Genomic DNA, 22,851 nt, shown 5'->3' on the forward strand with positions numbered 1-22,851 from the left:
AACTCCGAAAGCAGCAGTATTTGAAGTCCTCACTTATATATCTTAAAACAGAGGCTAACATTTGTTGTTTTTTCTTTCCAGAACGCCAAGTCGGGCTTAGCTAGATGATGTCATGCGTGCCCTCCAAGCGGCATACCCCTTCCTGGCCGACTCCACTGGACGCTGCGTAAGATTTACAAGGACTTGTTTTCATTCTGACAATTGAAATGCTTGTATCGAAGTTCATTATCTGCATTGTAACAGGCTTGCTGCTCATCAGTCTCAATGCAGGATTCACTGCGACACAGCCTTATTAACAAAATGAAAAAAGAAAGGTTGCTTCTTATGCATCTGCCAGAAGTTCAGCAAAACAAGGAAAACTATGGCAAAAGTAGTGGGCGAAAGCGAAAGGAAAAACGCCAACGCAGTGACTGTATTCAAAAATACAAAAGGCCATGGTAAGTTTGTTACAACCTGGTTCTGATACAGTTAAAAAAAAATAAAACTAACCTGGAGGCGGGAACTGTTCTTAAGTAGTTATTCAGCTAAATGTAGTTATGTAATTGCTGCACCATATGCTTCGAAGTGCTTAGCCTGTTACATTTTGCCAAAATGAGAGGAATCTTTATACAGTTTTCAGTGGCCCGTCCATAGGAATGGTTAGAAGCTTGGGAATGACCTTACCAAATTCGGCTTGATTGTTTTTAAAAGGCATATTTATTGTTCGCATGCAGATTCTTGTAATGAAGTCTTAAATATACGACATTGATATTCACAATCAAATGACGAAATCTTTGTTTTATTATAACCAGGGATGGGCAGTATTTCAAGTACAAGTATTTGAAATACGTATTTCAAATACTTTGTGTATTTTGCATTTGTATTTAATTAAAAATTGGGTAATGTATTTGACCTTGGGTTGCCAAAGGCATGGTAGCGCTTTTTTGGACGAGGACAAAAGAAAGAAAGACAAGACAGACACGAGCGCTGACTGCAACTATTTAATCAACATGGAAATGAGGCATATATACACGCTTCGATCCTATCAATCAACCAACCCCAGGCCTAGCCGCCACCTGCATGAACTGCACTTCCTTATCGAAAAGGTCGATAGATGCAACGCTGACACACCCCAGTCCTGCCCTTTTTATTTCGTCTGCTTCAATAATCTCCCTAACAGTTCTATTTTTATGTTTAGCAAGTACGGAACATGAGTCAAACAAAGGTTTGCATCCGCAGTCATGGCAGTGCACTGAAAGATGGCCATCCCGATAGTTTTTTACGTTCAGACTATGTTCTCGGAGCCTATCGTTCAGGCATCTCCCAGTCTGACCAACATACTTCTTACCGCATGTTAAGGGAATCTGATATACCACACCCTCAACACAAACGACAAACGGATTTCTGTGCTTAATCACACAACCCAGCGAGGCTTTCCGGAAAGGGTTCGTCAAATGACTAAGCCTGGCTAGCTTCTCTGGCGCAGAAAAGACCACCTTAGTGTTTATGCGGCTTGCTATTTTCTTTAGGTTATGCGCCGTCTTGTGCATATAAGGCACGACTGCAATCCTTTGTTTACTCCTGGCCTCTTCTGGACGGGTGTTGCCCTTAGCTCGAAGCCTCTTAAGGATCACCTCGGCTACCGACACCAGTACAGCCTCCGGGTAGCCAGCCGCCAACAGACGTTCAGACTGCTCCTGGACACTCAAATGTGCCACGTGGTGACATGACTTATGAAGGGCGTTCTTGAAGCACAAATTAACAATCCCTCTCTTAACCAGTTTTGAGTGGGACGAATTAAAAGGCAGCAGGGGCTTGTTGGCTCTAGGTTGATACATCCAACATACATGATTCTCGACGAAAGTAAGCCTGATGTCGAGGAAACGGATGACACCATCTACGGGCACTTCCTGTGTAAGTTTCAGGGGATGAAGGGCATCACTAAACATAGTTAAAAGACTATCCACCACCGAATGGAAATGTGTCGAGTCGCAGTTAAGAAATACTAAAAAATCATCAACAAATCTAAAACACTTCCTTACGTTAAAATCGCTCAGGCAGTCCGAAAGGACTCTGTCATGATACGCTAAAAAAATGTCACTTAAAATGGGCGCTAAACATGAGCCGATACAAATACCTTCCTTTTGAAGGTACGTGTCTTTGTTCCATTCCGCGAAAGTAGACTTAAGATAAAACGAGAGTAGATCTAAAAAGTCATCCACCGTCACGCCCACAGCGTTTTGAAAAGCCACAACCCCATACCCCTGAATACAATCCTCAACGCAACTTCGTAATTTGTCATGAGGTAAGGAGTAATAAAGATCTTTAATGTCCAATGAACATGCTAAAAAACCTACGTCAGCGTTCATCTTCAAAAAATCCACCACTTCGTCAGAGCTCCTGACTAAAAACGGGTCGTCAATGGTAAGGATCTTTAGTTTATCTTGCAACCACAAGGCAATCGACTTTTGCCAAGTGCCATGCTCAGAGACTATGACCCTCAAAGGCCAGTCTTCCTTATGTGTTTTCACACTGAACATAATCTGTAAACAACCACTTCTGCTATTTTCAACGCTTTTAGCCAAGCGGGTCAGGTTTAACCTATTACAAAGACGCTTCCCCTCTCCCTTCAGTTTTTTCAGAGGCACATCCTGCCGTAGATTGAACACGGAGGTGATAGCCTCGAGGGCTTTCCCTCCGAACTCCCCCTCCGTTAAAACAACAAAACCCCCTTCTTTATCAGCGGGAAGGACCGACAAGTGCCGTTCCCTTAACAAAGAGACGACACGTCTAACTGGCAGACGGGACGGTGCCGGTTTTTTACGGGGTAACGCATCCACACCCTCAGATATGCATCTCTTAATTTCGTCCTCTGGAGCGCACCTAGAGACATCCCGGACAAGCCCTAGAAGTTCCGGAGCACTCATAACCGGTTCAACGGCAAACTTAGGCCCTAAAGCAAGTACCCGTCTAGCTTCCTCAGGGAGCTGCACATCACTTACAGTCCTGACGTTGCAAGTAACCACTGGACGTTTCTTGGGTATGCTGCCTCTAAGACGTGTCAGCGACTGCTGCCAGATGAATTCCGTGCACCGGTCCAATACCAACTAGCCCAACACACAGCTTTGAAATGTATTTGACGTGTGTATTTAAATACTAAAACGTGGGTATTTTAAATACAATTGTAATTAAATACAATTTTGTGGGCGAAAATACATCCCTCAAATTTATTGTCACTGTCCAGGGCAGGAAGAAAACTACGTTCTGAACCGAATGCAGTGTCTCTCAATCAGGCACAAGCCTTTAGTGGCTTTGTGATTACGGTGCTAGTCCAGGGCAAGAATAGTGACGAAATCAACGTTCACAGGCAGACTGGCTTATTAAGTGCCTGTGACCAGACTTGTACGTAATCCGTTACAAGTAACGAAATTACTTGTAATCCCTTACATTTATGAGTAATTTTGTAACGGAATAATTACATATTTTCTAGAGTAATTTTAAAGTAATTCCTTTACATTTTTGACGTAACGGATTCCTTGTAATCCGTTACATTTTTTGTCAGAACCACCCCCCCCCTCTCCGCCCCCATTCTAAATAAAGTTTTTTTTTTTTTTTTTTTGTAATGTCGAGCGCAGTGACACTGTCACGCGAATCGACCAGCGCAAAGGGAGGCTTGGCACTCTTCAGTTCCGCAAAGCCTTTTTTTGCAACACCAAGCCCCTGAATCTATCATTTTTTTAGACCCTAACATCAATGTCAAAAAATCCAAATGAACAATTCACGAAATAAAAAAGAAAAAAGGGGGGGGGGGGCGCAAGTTATTTCCACTTTGTTTTAGTCCCTCTGTTTTTTCTTTGCGATCGAAGACGGGGAGAGGAGGACACCAAGTGATTGTGCGCATCTTCGAGAAGCTCGAGGCGGTAAGTGCACTGAAAAGAATTAACAATGTCCTTCTCGGATATAGTGACTACGACCATTTTCATAATGTCACAAAAGGAAACCGCTCCGTCTACCCTACCCTTTTTGTGAGTCAGCTTTTTGCGAGCATTTAGAAAATGGTAATAGTCTTCCTTTCTTCTTCTTCCTGTTTTGTCCCAGCAGGGCGCATCTTATCCTAAGGAGATATTTTTACAAATAAAACATAATGGTGGCTGACATAGACTTGATATTCTGGGCTTGAGGAGAGAGTGAAGTTCGTGAGTGGGGCCATAGCTGGGCTTACTTATATAGTACTCTACACTTTGCTGCCCGTGGCATCAGTGGACGTCTATCTGGAGAACACCGGAGCAAACTGCAGTCGGTTCGTGCTCCGTGCGTTTTTGAATGGCACCAAGAAAGGTACACACGACAAATGTGTGTTTACATTTCCTTGTTTTAAGCAACGTTCTAATTAATTGTTGTTATAAATGTCCTTTTTTTATTACTTATATTTATATACTAGAAACTTCTTTTTTTTTTATTCACCAACGTCTCTACCGAGGCTCGACCTGTTGAGAGCCAAAGGAAGAAGAATATCGAGCCAAACCTTATTCATTATTTGATTATCGCCTTACTGTTACAACTATGTTTTGCTATTGATGACTTCTACAGCTTCGCGATTTAGAGAATGAAGAATTTTGGTACATCGGTCCGATGACTCCGATAACGATATCCGATACCTCGCCGCCGTCTTTGCGTATGCATCATATCGTTATTGGGTACCGTTATCGCGGGTATCGGAGGTATCGGAAGGATCTACTAAATTTCTCGAATAGCAGGCAACGGCTGCAACGACGAAGCTTTGCTCTACATTCGAGGTAAATAGTACTTCCTTTGCTTTGCTGAAAAAGCTCAGCTCAATGCAGAGCATGAAGCATTCGTGAGGAACAATATGGCACTCCCATCGAGTGCCTCAGCTCAAATGGTGTTCAGCGTAGCAGTCGACATATTGAGTAAGAGATAATGCAAAATGTCTGACGAGACATTCGAGAGTCAGCTGTTGCTCAAAATACTCAAGGTCATTCAATAGAACAGGTTGCAACGATAGGAACTTGAATATCCCTCTTCCCTTTGTTTCTTACTTGAGGACAATAATGTTAAAAGTAACGCCACGAAAGTAACGGATTACTTTTGGGGGTAACGGTCAGTTACTTTCATGGGAGGGTAATTGTAATTGTAATAAATTACAATTTAGCCTTGAGTAATTGTAAATGTAATTCCTTACTATTTTTTAGTAACGTGTACAAGTCTGCCTGTGACAACTTGTGATCCTTTCCAGCCGGATTTCCATCCATACTTTTGCCTTGGACATTCTAAATGCGCGGGTCATTCAGATTTTCGTAGTTGCAACAATAAAAAATTCTCTAGCTAGTGCAGCGCGTCTTGGTCGTCTCGGTTCTTTGTGGGCCTATATCAAAATGTAATCGACAAAAAAACCTGCTTGAAGCTCTGTACTTTTTTCACCTATTGCGTCCAAGCTGATTACATTTTTTTGTGATTATATTTCTATTACGTTACTAGATCCTCGCTCACTAACTCCCGAGTGTGCAATTCAAAATGAAAATGAGATACGCAGAAACCCGTTTCAGGTGCCCTGAAGTCGCTGACGCAAATTTTAAGGAATGTATTTGGAAAAATATTTGGAGGAAACCAAATACATTTGGTTGTATTTGTATCTTGTATTTAAATGCTTTTTTGGAAATGTAATTAGATTTGTAATTAAATACATTTTTGACGAAGTATTTTGTATTTGTATTTCGATACATATTTGCATGTATTTTGCCCATCCCTGATTATAACCTTTAGAACTGTAACAAAACATCACTTTGAGTACTCAAAATGTTTCTATTTTTATAATATTTTATTTTAGTGGTACGTACTGTTTGCTTTACTTTTGATTCCGTACCTAAAACCACCATTCACAGCAGTTCATAATCTCCATCATCACTCAGACTGTTGTTGCCATGTCTGGTGCTTCTATGTGCAACTAAGCAGATAGTGCTTTGTTCGAGAGAATCAAACTTGTCAAGCAATTGATGTTAAGAAAAGGTTGCACAGGAGTGGGAGGGCGAAGTAGATAGTGTTTTAGTTGAGGATGCCAACACATTAACCGTATGATAATATTCACAGTGGTAAGAATAAAGACGAAGTTTTTGCTTATATGCCAATACATCTCTTAGCTTCTCCTAAACGTACTTTTGGCTACTCCTAAATGGACTTCTGACTACTGCAACAGGTGCTCCAAAGTGACTTGAACGAATCATATTGCTGTAAATGTAATCTGTAAAAGTCAAAGTTGCATGGCTTGTCAGATATATCAAATATTCTCTGGTTGTCTCTCGGTTAAATCTCTTTTGCTGCATTGAACTGCCTTATTATAGCTAAAATATAGAGCACATATAACTTGATCTATTTGGACCCGTGCACCCACTGTTTAAATTACAATTTTTTACATAACATAAAATAAGGCTTGCTGGAGTTCGTCTGGTACACAACTTTGTTCTTCAAATCTCATATTGTCTGCATGGCACTGACTTTTTTTTTCAGGTTCCACATCATGACGTAGAAGGTACCGACCACTGTGCAGACCACGTAGAGACTATGGCTGCTGAATGCTCCAAGGCTGCAACAGATGTGAAGCTCTTACTTCAAATAATAGCAGAGACGTCACAGGCAAGGAGGGTAGACATCGCTGGCAAGACCACCACTGATGTTATTTAGCTGTACCCGGCCCTCTGCATTCCCGAAGTGGTAATTTTAACGCCTTTTCCACTATACTTTCAAAGCAATTGACAGCCTGAATGGTGGATCAGTTTTGTCTGGTTTTGAGTTACTTCAAACCTAAAAAGGGTACACTAAGAGACTTAGGCACTGTCTAAATTCAGCTAACAGCCTGGTTTGCAGCTGCCCACTTGCAGTGCCGTTGTGCTCTTTGTCTGGGTTTAACACCTGTTTGTGCCATGCGCCCTCGCAGTGTGTGGTTGGAGAGGGGCATCATGAGAAGGAGGGGCCAGAAGTCTTGTTTTGCGGCAATTCCATTTTTCTTGCTTCCACACCTGAGTGGTTGCCCCGTCCATCTCGTCTCCAAGATAGCATTTTTATCCATAAAGTATACCTCAACAAGAAGGGGTTTTGAAGTTTTTCCAAGTCAGTTTTTGTTTTCTTTTGTTAGTGGTGAAATAATAGATCTGAGCTCGCTAACGTGCCACATATGAAATCAGACATCTAGAACGTTGTCTAAATTTTCTCAAGGTTAAAATTTCAGCGTCTCATTTCAGTGTTCCACTAGGCCGTGTTTTATTTGATCTATATTTTAGGCAGAGAAGCATTCTACTCATGTGCTAAGTTTCAATCTAGTCATGTTCAATAAACGTCCGTATGTTTTTTTTGTGAACCGCGGTATCGTGTCTTCATTTCACCGTTGACAAGTTGGACATTGCAGAGCATCTCTTGTTTCTCCTACCTCTATTCCCTATACCTCATACTTGGTCTAGATAAGAGTATCAACGATGAATGTGTACTTGAATACCCATCCAAGCCAGTGGTTCTGCAGTAGATGTAGTGCCCCAGAAAAGGAGCCTTGTCGTTCAAAGCCTGTTTTGCACGTCTGTTGACGTTTACAAAACGTCTAGGTGATGTATATTGCCTCTTTGAACAGTTCGAGACAGTCGATAAAGAGCAGTTTACAAAAGAGCTACTGTACACCTAAAATTGCTGCCCAAGTCGCTTTTTGCGAATAAGTTATTCAAGTTAACTCGAAAGTGGTCTTTGCAACAAACCTTTCATTGAAAAGGTTCATAATAGAAAGCTCTTTCGGTGAAAAGTAACTTAAAAGTTAGGGGTGAGCAAGTATAGTGGTTGAAATGAAATCCTTTGTAGTTTTTTTTTAGTTCTCTCTCGGATGGAACGGTTTTTCATCGAATACCTTTGCAAGCTTGTTATAAGCTGTTTCAATTGACCAATAAATCATTAAAATCTTTATTGAGTTTTTTTAGGGTCTAAGGAAATAACAGTTCTAAATAACCTTTCAAGGGAACTTTACTGTTGGGGTGTGCGAATACCCCTCGGTTCAAATAGCGCAGCGATATTTCTAGATTCAAGAAGTCCACTGTACACAATGACTTTCATTGCAGTGTTGAACCTAGAAATATCGCTCTTCTTTTTGAACCGAAGGGGTATTCGCACACCCAACATAAAAGTTCCCTTGAAAGGATATTTAGAACTTATTTCCTTAGACCCTAAAATAACTCAATAAAGGTTCTTCATATTATTAACTGGTTAATTAAAAAAGAGCTTATAAGAACCTTCCAAAGGTACTTGACGAAAAATCGTTTCATCCGATAGAGAACTAAAAAGAACTGTTTCAGCGACAGAAGGGCTGGAAAGAACTTTTTGAACGTTCCTCACGAAGAACTGTTCCATTGAAAAGAGAAGTTAAAAGAACTGTTAAACGGTTCTTCACCAAGAACTGTTTTAGCGAGAGAAGGGCTGAAAAGAACCTTTTAAAAGTTCCTCACGAAGAACTGTTTCATTGAAAAGAGAACTTAAAAGAACCCCTTTAAGGTTCTTCGTGAAGACTCTTTTTTATTAGGTGCTTAAAAGAACCTTTTAGGGTGCAAAATATGGACAAGCCGAAGAACTCCAAAAAGTTCTGTTTCGAACTGATTTTTTTTAGTGTGCACAAACACGCAGTAGATATTGCAGGTATTTTGCGCGTTTCTTTAAAGTAACGCAACAGTAATTGACTAAAATAACGAAGTAATTAATCAGTTACTTTTTACGGGGAGTAATTTCTAACGGTAATCCCCTACTTTTTAGGCCAAGTAATTGTAATCGATTACTTTTTTGGAGTAACGGGCACAAGTCTGCTCTCAACCCCTCACCGGCATCTCAGAAGCACGTCCGTGACTGCCATTGCACACCGATCTTCAAAAAGACAGAAGTCCTCGGACAGTACCGTGGCAAAAGATCAAGAAGAATTTACGAGGCGCTGACAATCAAGGCTTATGGTGACGCCTGTGTCAGTGAACCTTCTGTGTCCTTATAAGGCAAAGAACTATTATACCTCCATCACCCTAGATGAGGTGACAGAAGGTTTCTAGTTAGGGGCGTGATTACCTCAAACTTCATCCTTCGAAGTCGTGTTGCAATAATGTTTGTGTCTTTATTATTAAATTTTTAATTTTTATTTATTGATTTCTTCATATTAATTTATATCTACGATTGCTATGATTCTCATACTTGTTTAATTTCTTTCTTTATTTTCGTCCTTTTGTCTTCTGTATAATTTCTTTCGCTTCTTTCTTCTCTTTTTCATTTTTCTATTAAAACCCCAGATGTTAATATAGCGCTGTTTTGTCTACTTCATGTCCGGGTCTGTCCTTTGCGCTTTTTAATTCATTACGCCCCGCTGGGCTTTGCGACGGTGTTGCGCTTGTCCCCTTTTCTTTGTTCCTACTCTCAGGTGTGTGTGTGTGCGTTTTTCCGCTATGATTGTTTACCAGCTTGCGTGCGCAGTAAGTAACCCTCATTTCGGGAGCCCTCAAGCATTCTAATTGCTTATTTAGAATTTCGCGCTAATCAAATTTGGGATGACACTCTGGATACCATATTAGAAAACATTTGCCCACTGCGACGCGGTCCTTTCCCAACCGGCGCGTGTATATCGATAGATTCGCACTCCTCGCTACCCCAGCAGTGGGCATTTAATCTCCGCTTCTTGGTTTCCCTTTTTGGCCTGCGGAAGTTCGCGCTGCACATTGGAAAAGGGAGCTCCCCTTTCAGTAAATAGAGCATCTCTGCCGCTTGGTGGCGTCTCCCGAGTTGCTAGCACCAGCCATGCAGGAGGAGTGAATAGAGATGGACATCAACACGCGGCACTGACGTCAAGCCGCTGCGGTGGCGCTGGCATGGGCAGGGCGCATGCGCAGGAGGCTCCACCTGGCGAGAATCAGCGCACGCGCAGTGCCCACAGCTCGTGTTGGCCCCTTCGGAAGCAGCGCCTTGACCTTGCTAGGTTTCAACTAAGCCCAGACGCAGCCGACGCTACGAGGGAATGGGACCAATCAGGGCGGGCTAACCCCCCCCCCCCCCCCCCCGAATTGCTCGAATTGATAAAAAAAAAAGCGCTATTGTGCTTTTTTAAAAAATTTTTCAGCTTTTTTTTTTTTTTTTCTTTGGGCACGGCGCCCGACACTAGTATTCACTGGCGGCCAGCTGCGTGCGCGACTGCCGAGCTCGTGCTGATGGCGAGCCTCCGCAGTTCTTTTGCAACGTGCATTCCAGACCATCGACGTTGCCGGACTTAGCGGTCTATTAATGTGAGCGCGTTAAGGGCATGCGCTCTAAACAGCGCCCTCAAATATGGCGTCCAGCGAATACCCCCTATACCGTATATTTGCTCGAGTCATAGAGTCGCACTTCTTACGAACTATAGGCCCGTGCGTCTGCTTTCCCGCGGAGAACGGGGATGGCGAATCAACGTAATCGGCTGAAAAAAAAAAAAAAAAAGGACGGTGATTTACGGGACAGCGATTACGTCTTCGCGCGAAATTGCTATCTGCCTGCAGATCGCATTTTTAAAGAAGAATAGTGTTCTCGACCTCAGTACTCGCTGCATTTCTTATGCAAAACGTGATGACTGGCTGCATATGTGCAGTGCGGGAAAGCAGACACAAGGGCCTCGTTCGTATAGAGGTGCGACCATTACTCGAGTAAACACGGTAAGCTCGATTCCCGTTCGTTTTTGTAATTGGGTTCTTGCCTGAGAAAACGCACGTCTTGGGCCACTACTCACATGTTTACTAACAACGTGATGTCGTACCTAGTAGAAAGGGGCGTATGGAAAAAAAAAGAGGGGGGGGGGGAGGGGGCGGGGGCGCCACGGCCGGAGTTCTCCCGGGGACACTTAACGGTGCATAGGCCGGCCCTGGGACCAACCGAGGAGCGTCAAAAGCCCAAGTCAGTATTCGCAACTTTCACGTCCTATAGGGGGCGCACTGGTGCCTATCAAAATGGGTGTCATCTAGATGATCGTTGTAGAACAGCAGTACGAAGCTGGATCCGCAAGGCGTGAGTAATTCTAGTTTTGCTCTATACGAGCAGTATTAGAGCCCTAGTTTATTTTTTCATGTCAGGACGTCAGGAAGGTGTTGCCAAGCACATTTATTGTGAAGCCGATCATCCAGGAGCTAGGGAACGCGATTCTCACACCGCGGTACCACCATCGCTGCAAGTTGCGAATACTCGGCGACAACTTTTCTTGGCAATGCAGTGGAAGGTAGAGGCCCGCGTCCCCTCTCCCATTTTGAGTGTGCGCGGGCTCTCCTCCTCTCCCCATTTCCGGGGAGAGGAGGAGAGCCTGCGTACACTCAAAATGGGAGAGGGGACGCGGCCCTCTACGTCCCCTCTCCCATTTTGAGTGTGCGCGGGCTCTCCTCCTCTCCCCATTTCCGGGGAGAGGAGGAGAGCCTGCGTACACTCCAAATGGGAGAGGGGACGCGGCCCTCTACGTCCCCTCTCCCATTTTGAGTGTGCGCGGGCTCTCCTCCTCTCCCCATTTCCGGGGAGAGGAGGAGAGCCTGCGTACATTCAAAATGGGAGAGGGGACGCGGCCCTCTACGTCCCCTCTCCCATTTTGAGTGTGCGCGGGCTCTCCTCCTCTCCCCATTTCCGGGGAGAGGAGGAGAGCCTGCGTACACTCAAAATGGGAGAGGGGACGCGGCCCTCTACGTCCCCTCTCCCATTTTGAGTGTGCGCGGGCTCTCCTCCTCTCCCCATTTCCGGGGAGAGGAGGAGAGCCTGCGTACACTCAAAATGGGAGAGGGGACGCGGCCCTCTACGCCCCCTCTCCCATTTTGAGTGTGCGCGGGCTCTCCTCCTCTCCCCATTTCCGGGGAGAGGAGGAGAGCCTGCGTACACTCAAAATGGGAGAGGGGACGCGGCCCTCTACGTCCCCTCTCCCATTTTGAGTGTGCGCGGGCTCTCCTCCTCTCCCCATTTCCGGGGAGAGGAGGAGAGCCTGCGTACACTCAAAATGGGAGAGGGGACGCGGCCCTCTACGTCCCCTCTCCCATTTTGAGTGTGCGCGGGCTCTCCTCCTCTCCCCATTTCCGGGGAGAGGAGGAGAGCCTGCGTACATTCAAAATGGGAGAGGGGACGCGGCCCTCTACGTCCCCTCTCCCATTTTGAGTGTGCGCGGGCTCTCCTCCTCTCCCCATTTCCGGGGAGAGGAGGAGAGCCTGCGTACACTCAAAATGGGAGAGGGGACGCGGCCCTCTACGTCCCCTCTCCCATTTTGAGTGTGCGCGGGCTCTCCTCCTCTCCCCATTTCCGGGGAGAGGAGGAGAGCCTGCGTACACTCAAAATGGGAGAGGGGACGCGGCCCTCTACGCCCCCTCTCCCATTTTGAGTGTGCGCGGGCTCTCCTCCTCTCCCCATTTCCGGGGAGAGGAGGAGAGCCTGCGTACACTCAAAATGGGAGAGGGGACGCGGCCCTCTACGCCCCCTCTCCCATTTTGAGTGTGCGCGGGCTCTCCTCCTCTCCCCATTTCCGGGGAGAGGAGGAGAGCCTGCGTACACTCAAAATGGGAGAGGGGACGCGGCCCTCTACGCCCCCTCTCCCATTTTGAGTGTGCGCGGGCTCTCCTCCTCTCCCCATTTCCGGGGAGAGGAGGAGAGCCTGCGTACACTCAAAATGGGAGAGGGGACGCGGCCCTCTACGTCCCCTCTCCCATTTTGAGTGTGCGCGGGCTCTCCTCCTCTCCCCATTTCCGGGGAGAGGAGGAGAGCCTGCGTACACTCAAAATGGGAGAGGGGACGCGGCCCTCTACGTCCCCTCTCCCATTTTGAGTGTGCGCGGGCTCTCCTCCTCTCCCCATTTCCGGGGAGAGGAGGAGAGCCTGCGTACATTCAAAATGGGAGAGGGGACGCGGCCCTCTACGTCCCCTCTCCCATTTTGAGTGTGCGCGGGCTCTCCTCCTCTCCCCATTTCCGGGGAGAGGAGGAGAGCCTGCGTACACTCAAAATGGGAGAGGGGACGCGGCCCTCTACGTCCCCTCTCCCATTTTGAGTGTGCGCGGGCTCTCCTCCTCTCCCCATTTCCGGGGAGAGGAGGAGAGCCTGCGTACACTCAAAATGGGAGAGGGGACGCGGCCCTCTACGCCCCCTCTCCCATTTTGAGTGTGCGCGGGCTCTCCTCCTCTCCCCATTTCCGGGGAGAGGAGGAGAGCCTGCGTACACTCAAAATGGGAGAGGGGACGCGGCCCTCTACGCCCCCTCTCCCATTTTGAGTGTGCGCGGGCTCTCCTCCTCTCCCCATTTCCGGGGAGAGGAGGAGAGCCTGCGTACACTCAAAATGGGAGAGGGGACGCGGCCCTCTACGTCCCCTCTCCCATTTTGAGTGTGCGCGGGCTCTCCTCCTCTCCCCATTTCCGGGGAGAGGAGGAGAGCCTGCGTACACTCAAAATGGGAGAGGGGACGCGGCCCTCTACGTCCCCTCTCCCATTTTGAGTGTGCGCGGGCTCTCCTCCTCTCCCCATTTCCGGGGAGAGGAGGAGAGCCTGCGTACACTCAAAATGGGAGAGGGGACGCGGCCCTCTACGCCCCCTCTCCCATTTTGAGTGTGCGCGGGCTCTCCTCCTCTCCCCATTTCCGGGGAGAGGAGGAGAGCCTGCGTACACTCAAAATGGGAGAGGGGACGCGGCCCTCTACGTCCCCTCTCCCATTTTGAGTGTGCGCGGGCTCTCTTCCTCTCCCCATTTCCGGGGAGAGGAGGAGAGCCTGCGTACACTCAAAATGGGAGAGGGGACGCGGCCCTCTACCTTCCACTGCATTGCCAAGAAAAGTGGTCGCGGAGTATAGGCCTTTTCTCTTTATGATTGGTTCAGCGATGATAGAACGCGTACACAAACATGGCGAACACCATGATCATAGCCTCCTCTAAACTCCCAAAGCCTGGCAGTTCGACGACGGAGCCATAGAGTGCCCGGTCGCAGATTCGGAGCGCCAGGATCTGGTAGCACGGAGCATTTCTCGGGGAACCCGGAGCAGAATAGCAGGCATGCTGCTACCCGTGAGAAATGGAATAGGCATGCGCTTGTCCTCATGCGAAATTGTGAACAGCTAAGCCAACTAAGATTGTACTTTCTTTTTGAAATTTTTTTAAGCTCCGAAATCGCGCGGTACGCGCGTGTCGAAAAAAAAAAAAAAATTAAAAGTTGGTTTTAAATTTTTTTTTTGGGGGGGGGGGGGGGGGGGGAGGGGGGAGGAAGCTCGAAATTTACGTCCGTTGCACAGCACCCGGCTTTCGGCGCCTGTTCAGTTCAATTAGCGTTCAAATCCCATTGCACGCACGCGCTTACCCTCGGGTGTCTTCTTTTTTTTCTTACACTTTTTGTTTTGTTTTATAAAAATGTTTCCTCGAACGTTTTTTTTTTTCCCAGATTGCTTAAGGTTTCCGAAAGCTGGAGCGCGGCGTCGTCTTGAGCGGCAGAGGACATTCCTGGAGACAGGCTCATTTATTACCCCGACATGCGAGCCAACCGGCCTTTTTATACTTTCCGTTATTTTTTTGTTCGTTCTGTTCGTCGGTATTCTCGGTTTCCAGCCACGGTGTGACTGGTTCGAGTTGGTTCCGACCCAGCTTGCAAAAAAATTGGGAGTTTGCATAAAATTCGCCAACGAGCGTGCGTTCTATTTCCGAGCGCTTCGCAGAGGGAGCAGAGATGCGCCAGTGAGCCCGCTGGAAATAACACCGGCACACACAAAATAATAATTAAAAAAAAGACTACGACTGATTTGTCTCGTTATGTTGTCCTTTCCTTTTAAACCTGTCAGAAACCTACACGCCCAAAACAAAGAATAAAAAGTGCAAGTGAGGTGAAGTCCCCCAAAACAGAACTGCGGAAGCCGCAGCGAGCGAAGCAGAGACGACCTCCCGTCAATTTTCCAGTGCAAACATACACACACAGACATACACACACACACAAACACGCATACAACACGGAGTTCATGCAAAAGCTAAAGCCAGAATAAGCAAAAAAAGTTGCTCGCTCTTCGGCGTGAGCGAGATCCTGTTTGAGGGAGGAGCTTACGTTGAGCTGCGCCCTCTTACGGAAGCCGCGCCCACGGGGGCGGATCTTCCGACAGAAGCACCACCCCATGTCGGATGTGTTCGAAAAATGGCTTTTCGCTCGAGTGCCGCAGCGTCGCGCTCGGCCTTGCGCTGCCTGCGAACTTCATCACTTCAGGTGCGTGCTCCGAGAGAGGCCGCTAAACTTGGGCTGAGCTCAGGGGCAGCGGTAATATAATTATTGAAAACTAACGGATCATTTTAGCAAATCGCCGTTTAAGAGGTTCTGCTATGAGAGCATGCGGGCACGTATGTACGTGCTCAAGCACGTATGTACGTCCAAGGGCGTAAATTCATTCAAAGTCCTGGGGAGGGGGGGCATACAGTTTACAGTGGTAGCCATCTTGAAAATAGCTTCCCTTATATAAAACGTAAGAATAAAAAATGAACGCGCTGTTTTTTTATATAGCAGTACTGAACTTTATGGTTTCGAGTGTCGGTGATGTACTCGTCGTAAAAAGGTGATTTAGGAGTCTTGTTTTGTTTTTGCACGAGCGAGGGTTTTATTACAGGAATATCAGTTGGTCAGTGAGGCCTATTTAAACATACACGTCGGTGGTAAGTTACCTACCTGCATGTAGACTAAACAGAACGCCCGCATGCGAACAGTGTAATGTCTGAAGAGCGGGACGTCTCACGTGCCCTCGAGAAATTCAGCCAGCGCAGTACGGCCATACAAGCATTGAGGCCGCCGGACTTTGGCTGCGCGTGCGCCGAGATGTCACGAAAGGCAGGAAGCTGGCGGCCAACATTGAGAAGCATGGGATACCTCCTCAGGAGAAAGCGCTGCAGGAAGGGTCTCAGCCAGCACATCGAGCTGCGGTGGATGGGAGAAACAAGCCCTCATTGGAGGGCCGTAAAAGAGCTCGCCTGTTCGCTCGAGTCGGCTTTGGAAACGGGGCTACCGGGTCGCTGCAATTAGGGAGTTTTCGTAGTCTGTTTTCCTACCTACGCTCTCCGGAACGAAGACGCAGGGCATGCGCGACGCTAGCTTTGCCTGTAAGGTCCCGGATCTCGCAGCGTATCGCGGAGAACGTTGGGGGACAGCGGAAACGATCTACGAAAACTCCCTAGTAACCATTTGTACGAACGATTCACAAGAAAATCCGACCATGAGGGGTGGTGATCATCCTCTGATGAGGTTGAGAGGCTGGGTCGAGAGAAGAGAGTCGGGCGTTCGCTATAGGACGGTGCGGTTTCGCTAAACCGTATTCGCACCAAGTGGTCAACACAACCGACTGGCGGACAAGAACACAGTCTTACCACCCCACACATAGAAGAGGGGCGTCAGAGACCTCCCAGTCACTACCGGCTTTGGATTTTCCTTCACTCGTGACATCCTGCGCACATGATTGAGAGCTCGCCACCTTCTCCCCCCTTTGATTATGTCATAGTTGGCCGTTAAGAGTCGAGAAAAGAACAAAATAAATACTAGGAGCGTTTTTTTTTTTTTTTTTCACTTTTTTTTTTATCCCGGCAGTCCATCTAGTGGGAAAAAGAAAAGAGTAGCCTCTGCCGTGTGTGCTTATTCGGGCAACTCTTGTCCCAGTCACCATGAGTAACCTCCGGCTTTAAAAATCCAGCTTGTCAAAGGATCCACCCTCAACTTACATATGCCTATTTTGAAACAACGATGGATGTTTTAGGGTAAAACTAAATTTGATCAGGTGAGTGCAAGCCCCAGACAGAGCCGGACAGTGTTGATTTTGATTCAACTCTGGAATAGAGCAAACACACCACGCATTACCTATCGAGAGCTAAGTTGCATTTTAAGTGTTTCGTTGATGATAGCTATGGGAGATGAAGGAGTAGATAAATGGCGAAGTCCAGAAAAATAAACGGCCGAAATTTTACTGGTACCAAAAACGGATAAAGTCTGGATTTATTGACAACGTTAGTGCACAGTATAGGTAGGCGTTGATCAGTCAATGTCATCGAAAATCAATTGTAATCGGGGTTCTGTATATCAGGAGTTTGTTTTTGGGGTATTGATATTTTGTGTTCTACTTTTTTTTAAAATAAACCTAGAGTTTTTTTGTTTTTTTTTTGTACGTTCGCATTATTAAGAGGGAATTTCTTAGCTTTTTTTAATCTGTGGCTCCAAAACTATAGTGCACTCATTTTGGAGCTGTCTGCCTTTCTCATTTTTATATTCTCTGAATTTCGAATAGAAAGACTGCTTATAAAGAAAGCTAAACTATAAATGAGACAGTACGCGCAAAGAAAATGGATTGGTCGTTAAACTGATACCTTTTTTATTCCAAGTCTCCCTACACAGCGGACGTATACAGTTGGCCGAAGCCTGTCTCCTTGTGTTTTGACAGCAGTTTCATTGGCATTCTAGAATATTTTTGCAGTTTTTACTTATTAGTCTACACCCGTATCGCACTATGTAATAAATAAAAACAAAAAAAACTAGTGGTTTTCTTGTCAGAAAGAAGTCGCTGGTTCCGAAACCTTCGTGCTTGGTGGCGAAAGCTTTTCATCAGGGCATGCGTCACTGTAATCCAGAGCCGTCCTATTCTTTTACGGCAATTTTTTTTTACACAGGCGACTATAATTGGAACCAAAACATTGTATAAAAACCTCTAAGTAGGTTGTAAAAATGTCGCGGGTGACCTTCTCTTAGAAAGCGCGACTGTTAAACATGGGTACCGTGTATAAATGGAGAGCTCATTTTTGGACATTATAGTATTTCTCCGGAAACTACAAGGAATGTGTTTTTATGTTGTGTTATCCGAGAACCAGGAATGAACAAGGAGGTGACACAGAGGTGTCGAGACCTGACTATGTGTCCTTCCCTTTTTGTCGTCATTCTGAAATATTGGAAGTTCCCCCACGTCCTGTCACAAAGTAACGATAAAAAAATAAATAAAAAAAAAAAAAACTACAGAGTATTGACCGAATTTTACTTAAAAAGAACAGAAGATCTAGGTTGTACCGGTGACTAGCGACGGGGCCACGCTAAGCGAAAAAACAAAAATAAAACCCATAAAAGAAACGTCTAGTGCCGTTCGACGCCACTTTGTGACCGCATTCGAGAGCAAATGCCGTCCTCTAGTAAAGAATGTCTTGCTTTTGACACTTCGTGGCCGAAATTAGTATGCCTACTGCAGCTGTACGTTTTTGTATTGACTTTGCCAATTATGACTATACTCAGATTCCATAAAGCGGTCTTCATAACACATACTTAACAGATCCACAAATGTATATGGTCTCACAAATATTTAGGTTCAATACGTGTGTCTTAAAAATTTTGTGATTTGTGAAACATTCTTTTGGGGGGGAAGGGGGAAGGGAGGGGGGGGGGGGAGGTATTGCCGTTACTCGAGAACGTTGTTGCCGTCTCGAAAATAACTCAAATTTATTTTAAATCAGAATTGCAACCTTCGAGCGAGTGCAACTTCGTCAAACAGTAAAACAAGGGTCTTAAACACGCGTCCCGCGGGCCGCATGCGGCCCGCCGGCAAAACGTTACTAGTCTCGGTACCCACGTCTGAAGCGCAAGAAATGGCATGCGCCATCGTGATCTTACTTCGCCGATTCATTTTCGCTTGAAAAGTAGCCCTGCTTTTTTAATGTATTCACATATATAGTTTATACTTATCTGTGTTCATGTGCCCTTTGTTTCGGTTTATATTTTGCTTCCCTGTTTTTTGTGATGTACAATAACTCCGCCACTAGGCTGCGAGCGCAAGCCATTTGTTGAAGGATGCATTTCGGCGGGCCGAATTCTCGATCAGCACGAGCAACTGGCAGAGATAAAGCTACGAGCTCGGGGTTCTCGCCTTCAAAAAAATATCCCCATTAAAAGACAAGTATTTTTTCGAGTGTTGTAGTAAAAATCGGCAGGAAAACAAGTGTCATGTATTAACTCATTGTTTTGAAAGACCATGGGTGTGCCAACACGGGGGGGGGGGGGGGGGGGGGGGGCTGCAATAAATAAGTACTGCTTTATTCTTTCTGCTCATGAATATGTGCGAAGATGATTGTTTTGCGTTCAAGACATCACCCGCACGCTTGGTGTCTTTGAAAATAGGGAGAAGCCAGAAAACAGGTGCCCAGTAAAAGCTGCCCGACATAGGAAATAATAAAAAGACGCAGCTTTCATAGTCCACGTACTTTATTCTTTATGTTCCGAATGTTTTTAGAGCTCAGCTCTTGGGCGGCCGTTTCCGGCTTGAGCGGCGTCGCCGTCGCCGTCGGCGTAACTGCGCGGTGCATTATGGGACGCGTGACGTCACTGATGACGGCATCGTCATCGTCCCTGATGACGTCCTCAGTGACGACACTGATGAGTTCATCGGCATCCGCACCGTCATCGTCACTGATGACGTCATTGGCATCCGCATCGCCATCGTCATCGTCACTGATGACGTCATCAACATCGTCATCATCACTGATGGCGTCATCAGTGACGTCACTGATGACGTCACTACTGATGATGACGTTACCAATGACGTCACTAATGACGTCATCATCACTAGTGACGTCATAGGGGTCAGTGACCCCATGAGGTCACGTGACCCTCGTGAGGCGACGGCGACGCCGCTCGGAGCGAGGAGTAGCAGACAGGATGAGGAGGTGAGGAGGAGGGAGGAAGGATACACGTTCCCTTCAGCACCCTTCCTCTCCTCCTCTTCAAGAGCTGCGCATAATCCGGTGTTACAGGGAGTTGTAAACGGCTTTAATTTTTTTAAACCTCTGGTAAAGATGAACGACGGAGTCATTTTCATATAGTGACAAGACGGACATGCTACCAATATACGTATTGGCACCGAAGGTATGCTGGCGAACCTTGAACACACTCTACATTCCTTTCGCTCGTTATTTTGCTTAGAATCGTCGCTCGTTTTTACATACGTGATCGTTGAGCGGTAAAGAAAAATCCTCTAACGAAAGCAGCTACACTTTTAAAATGTCAATAAAGGTACATGCAATGGCAGTAATCTCGAGGAAATTGCTCCTTACTTTCGTAATTACTTTTTTTCGATGTCCATCTGAGAACAGAATCTGTACTGCGAGAGTTGAGAGCGAGACAAACACACAAAGACCGGGTCGAAAGGCGGACGAAGAAAAGCTTCCGATTGAAGACAGCATGAAGGCCACGGTTCAAGAAACTCCAGTCAAGGCGGATTCACGGCGCCAAGTCATCGAGGGCCATTCCAGGCTACAATGGGGAGGGCGCGTCACTAAGAAGATCGGAATATTTTCAAACCTGCGACGAGAAGTTGGGATTTCATCTTAAATCTTTTGCCAAGGATCCAGAACATATCGTGAGTTACCTCGCTCTTCGGAGGTAAACATGCTTTTTGTATACTCCGTTTACTGGCGTAGCCAGGGGCTTATGAGGCTCCAGCCCTCCCCCTGAAATCCAGCCGACCCTATAATATACACATGCATTTTGACCCCCATCACCCCCTTTGTACCCCACGTCATGGACACCCCAGCCAGACCTCAGCCACCTCAGCCCTATCAGCTTAGGGGTGAATGGAATATACACTCGGAAACGGCAAAAAGCGAGCGAAAGCAGGCTTGGGAAGTGATGTCGGGGAAAAGCGAACGCACAGTCGTGATTCGTTGGGGAAGGACGCATTTTAGGAGACGGCCACCAGCCCTTTCCATTTCTGTTGACGTTTCTGCTCGAAGAACATCAACGCGCGAAAATTTCACCCTCTTCTGGTGTTATGAAACTCCTCGAGAAGAATGCCCGGGAATGCGTCGACCAGTGCTCAAAGAAAAAGCGACTGGGTACGAGTCAGAGAGACAAGTTTCGGCCCCTTCCTCAAACTTGATAAAATGGATTCGGGAACGATGGATCCCGTTCGCGCCAAAGGCCATACAAGGGGCAGTTGAGTTCATATCCCAAGGGTTTTTACGACTTCATGTAAAAACGAGGTGCCACGGCCCGATCAACCGAAGTGGACGTCTTCTCCAAAAATTGAGCCATTCACCGATCAACTTCACCTTGAATAAACAGCGAAACTGGTGAGCAGTCTGTTTCAGTTTTATTTCAAGAAGCTTTACAGGATGTTTAACATTTCCGTCGTCACGGGCCTGAATTACTGCCTGGAGGAATTGAAAAAAAGTAATTTCGCTGTAATTTCATTACTCTTCGAAAGTAATTGAAATGCATTTACTTTTATTCTGCGGTAATTTGTAATGTAGTTTAATTACATTTCCGTATTTCTGAGAAAAGCAGCCGAGTAATGCAATTTCATTACTTTTAAAAAGTAACGTTGCCATCTTTGATTGCCAAAGCCACAAGCACAAGAGCTCTAGGTCGCAGCTTCGAAGCGTCCTTCCAAGAGCTGAGCTCTAAAAACATTCGGAACATAAAAAATAAAGTACGTGGGCTATGAAAGCTGCGTCTTTTTATTATTTCCTATGTCGGGCAGCTTTTACTGGGCACCTGTTTTCTGGCTTCTCCCTATTTTCAAAGACACCAAAAAAAAAAAAAAAAAAATAACGGTTACCGGCTCATGTCAAAACGGTTCGGCCACGCGCTGTTGACAATGAATGTGCTATCAATGCCTTTTGTTTTTTAAGTGCCGTCAACTGACACACACCTCGCTTGCATATTTTTCTTCTCCACTCAGTCTTAGGAATATAAACGCTGCATCCATGAATCTTGACAAACGCTGCATCCATGAATCTTGACACAGGAACCAGTTTTGCGCTGGTCGCGGCTTGCACGGAAGAAAGAGAATTGGAAGGCTGTGCAAAAAAAATAAAATAATAATAATAATAATAATAATAATAATAATAATAAAATAAAACAAAAAATCGCGTAGCGGGATTTCATTTTCTTACACTCTCGTAAATCCTAATTGCTGCTGTGTGCTCATTTCATAACACGTTTCTAGAACGCGCGAGTTCTTGAAGCTTGCTTCCATCGGAATGAGAAAAGAAAAGGCTGTGGAGTTTGATAATAATGCATCCGGTTTCGTATAGACACTTAGAAGCTAACATATTTGTGAGACAGCGAATTCTTCTATTTTAATATTTATCCTATTACGTCCTTCTGGCGTTGCGTTCGGTGAAGTAATTTTCATATTCCGTATCTTGTTTAAAGGGGCACTGACACCCCAAAGGTCGTATTTATTTTTATTGTCTAAAACGATGGAAGTTGCAGTCATAGACACGCAAAAAACCGCATCGCGAAAAAAAATTTTCCCGCGCGCGCGTGCGCCTTTTTATTTTTGGCGTTTGATTTTCCCGCCTCTCGCCTCCTCGCTTCTTTTGATCGGTGACGTCAAAAATCAGGAAATTTAGAAGCTTTGTAGGCGACATCTCTATAACATTTAATTACGGCAATCCTAAAACATGTTTTTTTAACGCAATTGCGAACGCACTACGGCCCTTCTTTTTGAAATACCAAAAATCGGGAGTTCGTTGTGGTGCCGTCTCCTGGATTTGTATCCTCCAACGGAAAACAGGCGACACCGCTCAAAACCGGTCCGCCGCAACGCCGCCGCTCACTCCTTTCCTCCTCGCTTTGGGTCGCCATGGCAACAGCAGGGAGTGGTGAAAGAAAGGGGACTCTCAGGTCTCCGCAATTTTTGACGTCAAGGCACCGGCGCCGATCGCGCGGGAACTTCGAATTCGGCATTTGGAAATTGTTTTTTTACTTCACAAATACTGGATTCCCAAATTTCAAATTTTGAGGGTAATGTCCCGGCATCGTTTTCAATCGTTTCGGATAATAAAAAAAATATGATTTTGATGTGTCAGTGCCCCTTTAATGAAAACTTCTTTAAGGG

The 22,851-nt window shown here is 46.0% G+C and overlaps 1 protein-coding gene across 1 annotated transcript; it reads right to left on the reverse strand.

The window, feature by feature from the left end:
• Window positions 1-1,142: 1,142 nt before the first annotated feature.
• On the reverse strand, window positions 1,143-6,698 carry LOC121834862 (the record flags this gene model as incomplete). Its single annotated transcript, XM_042288762.1, has 3 exons — window positions 6,685-6,698; window positions 6,493-6,580; window positions 1,143-3,086 (listed from the first exon to the last, which is right to left on the reverse strand). Coding segments are annotated over exons 1-3 (2,046 nt in total), but the record flags the coding sequence as incomplete, so codon positions are not given.
• Between the last annotated feature and the right edge of the window lie 16,153 nt (window positions 6,699-22,851).

The sequence above is a fragment of the Ixodes scapularis genome, unplaced genomic scaffold (assembly GCF_016920785.2).
Source record: "Ixodes scapularis isolate PalLabHiFi unplaced genomic scaffold, ASM1692078v2 PGA_scaffold10__122_contigs__length_95168666, whole genome shotgun sequence".
In the NCBI taxonomy this organism is placed as follows: domain Eukaryota; kingdom Metazoa; phylum Arthropoda; class Arachnida; order Ixodida; family Ixodidae; genus Ixodes; species Ixodes scapularis.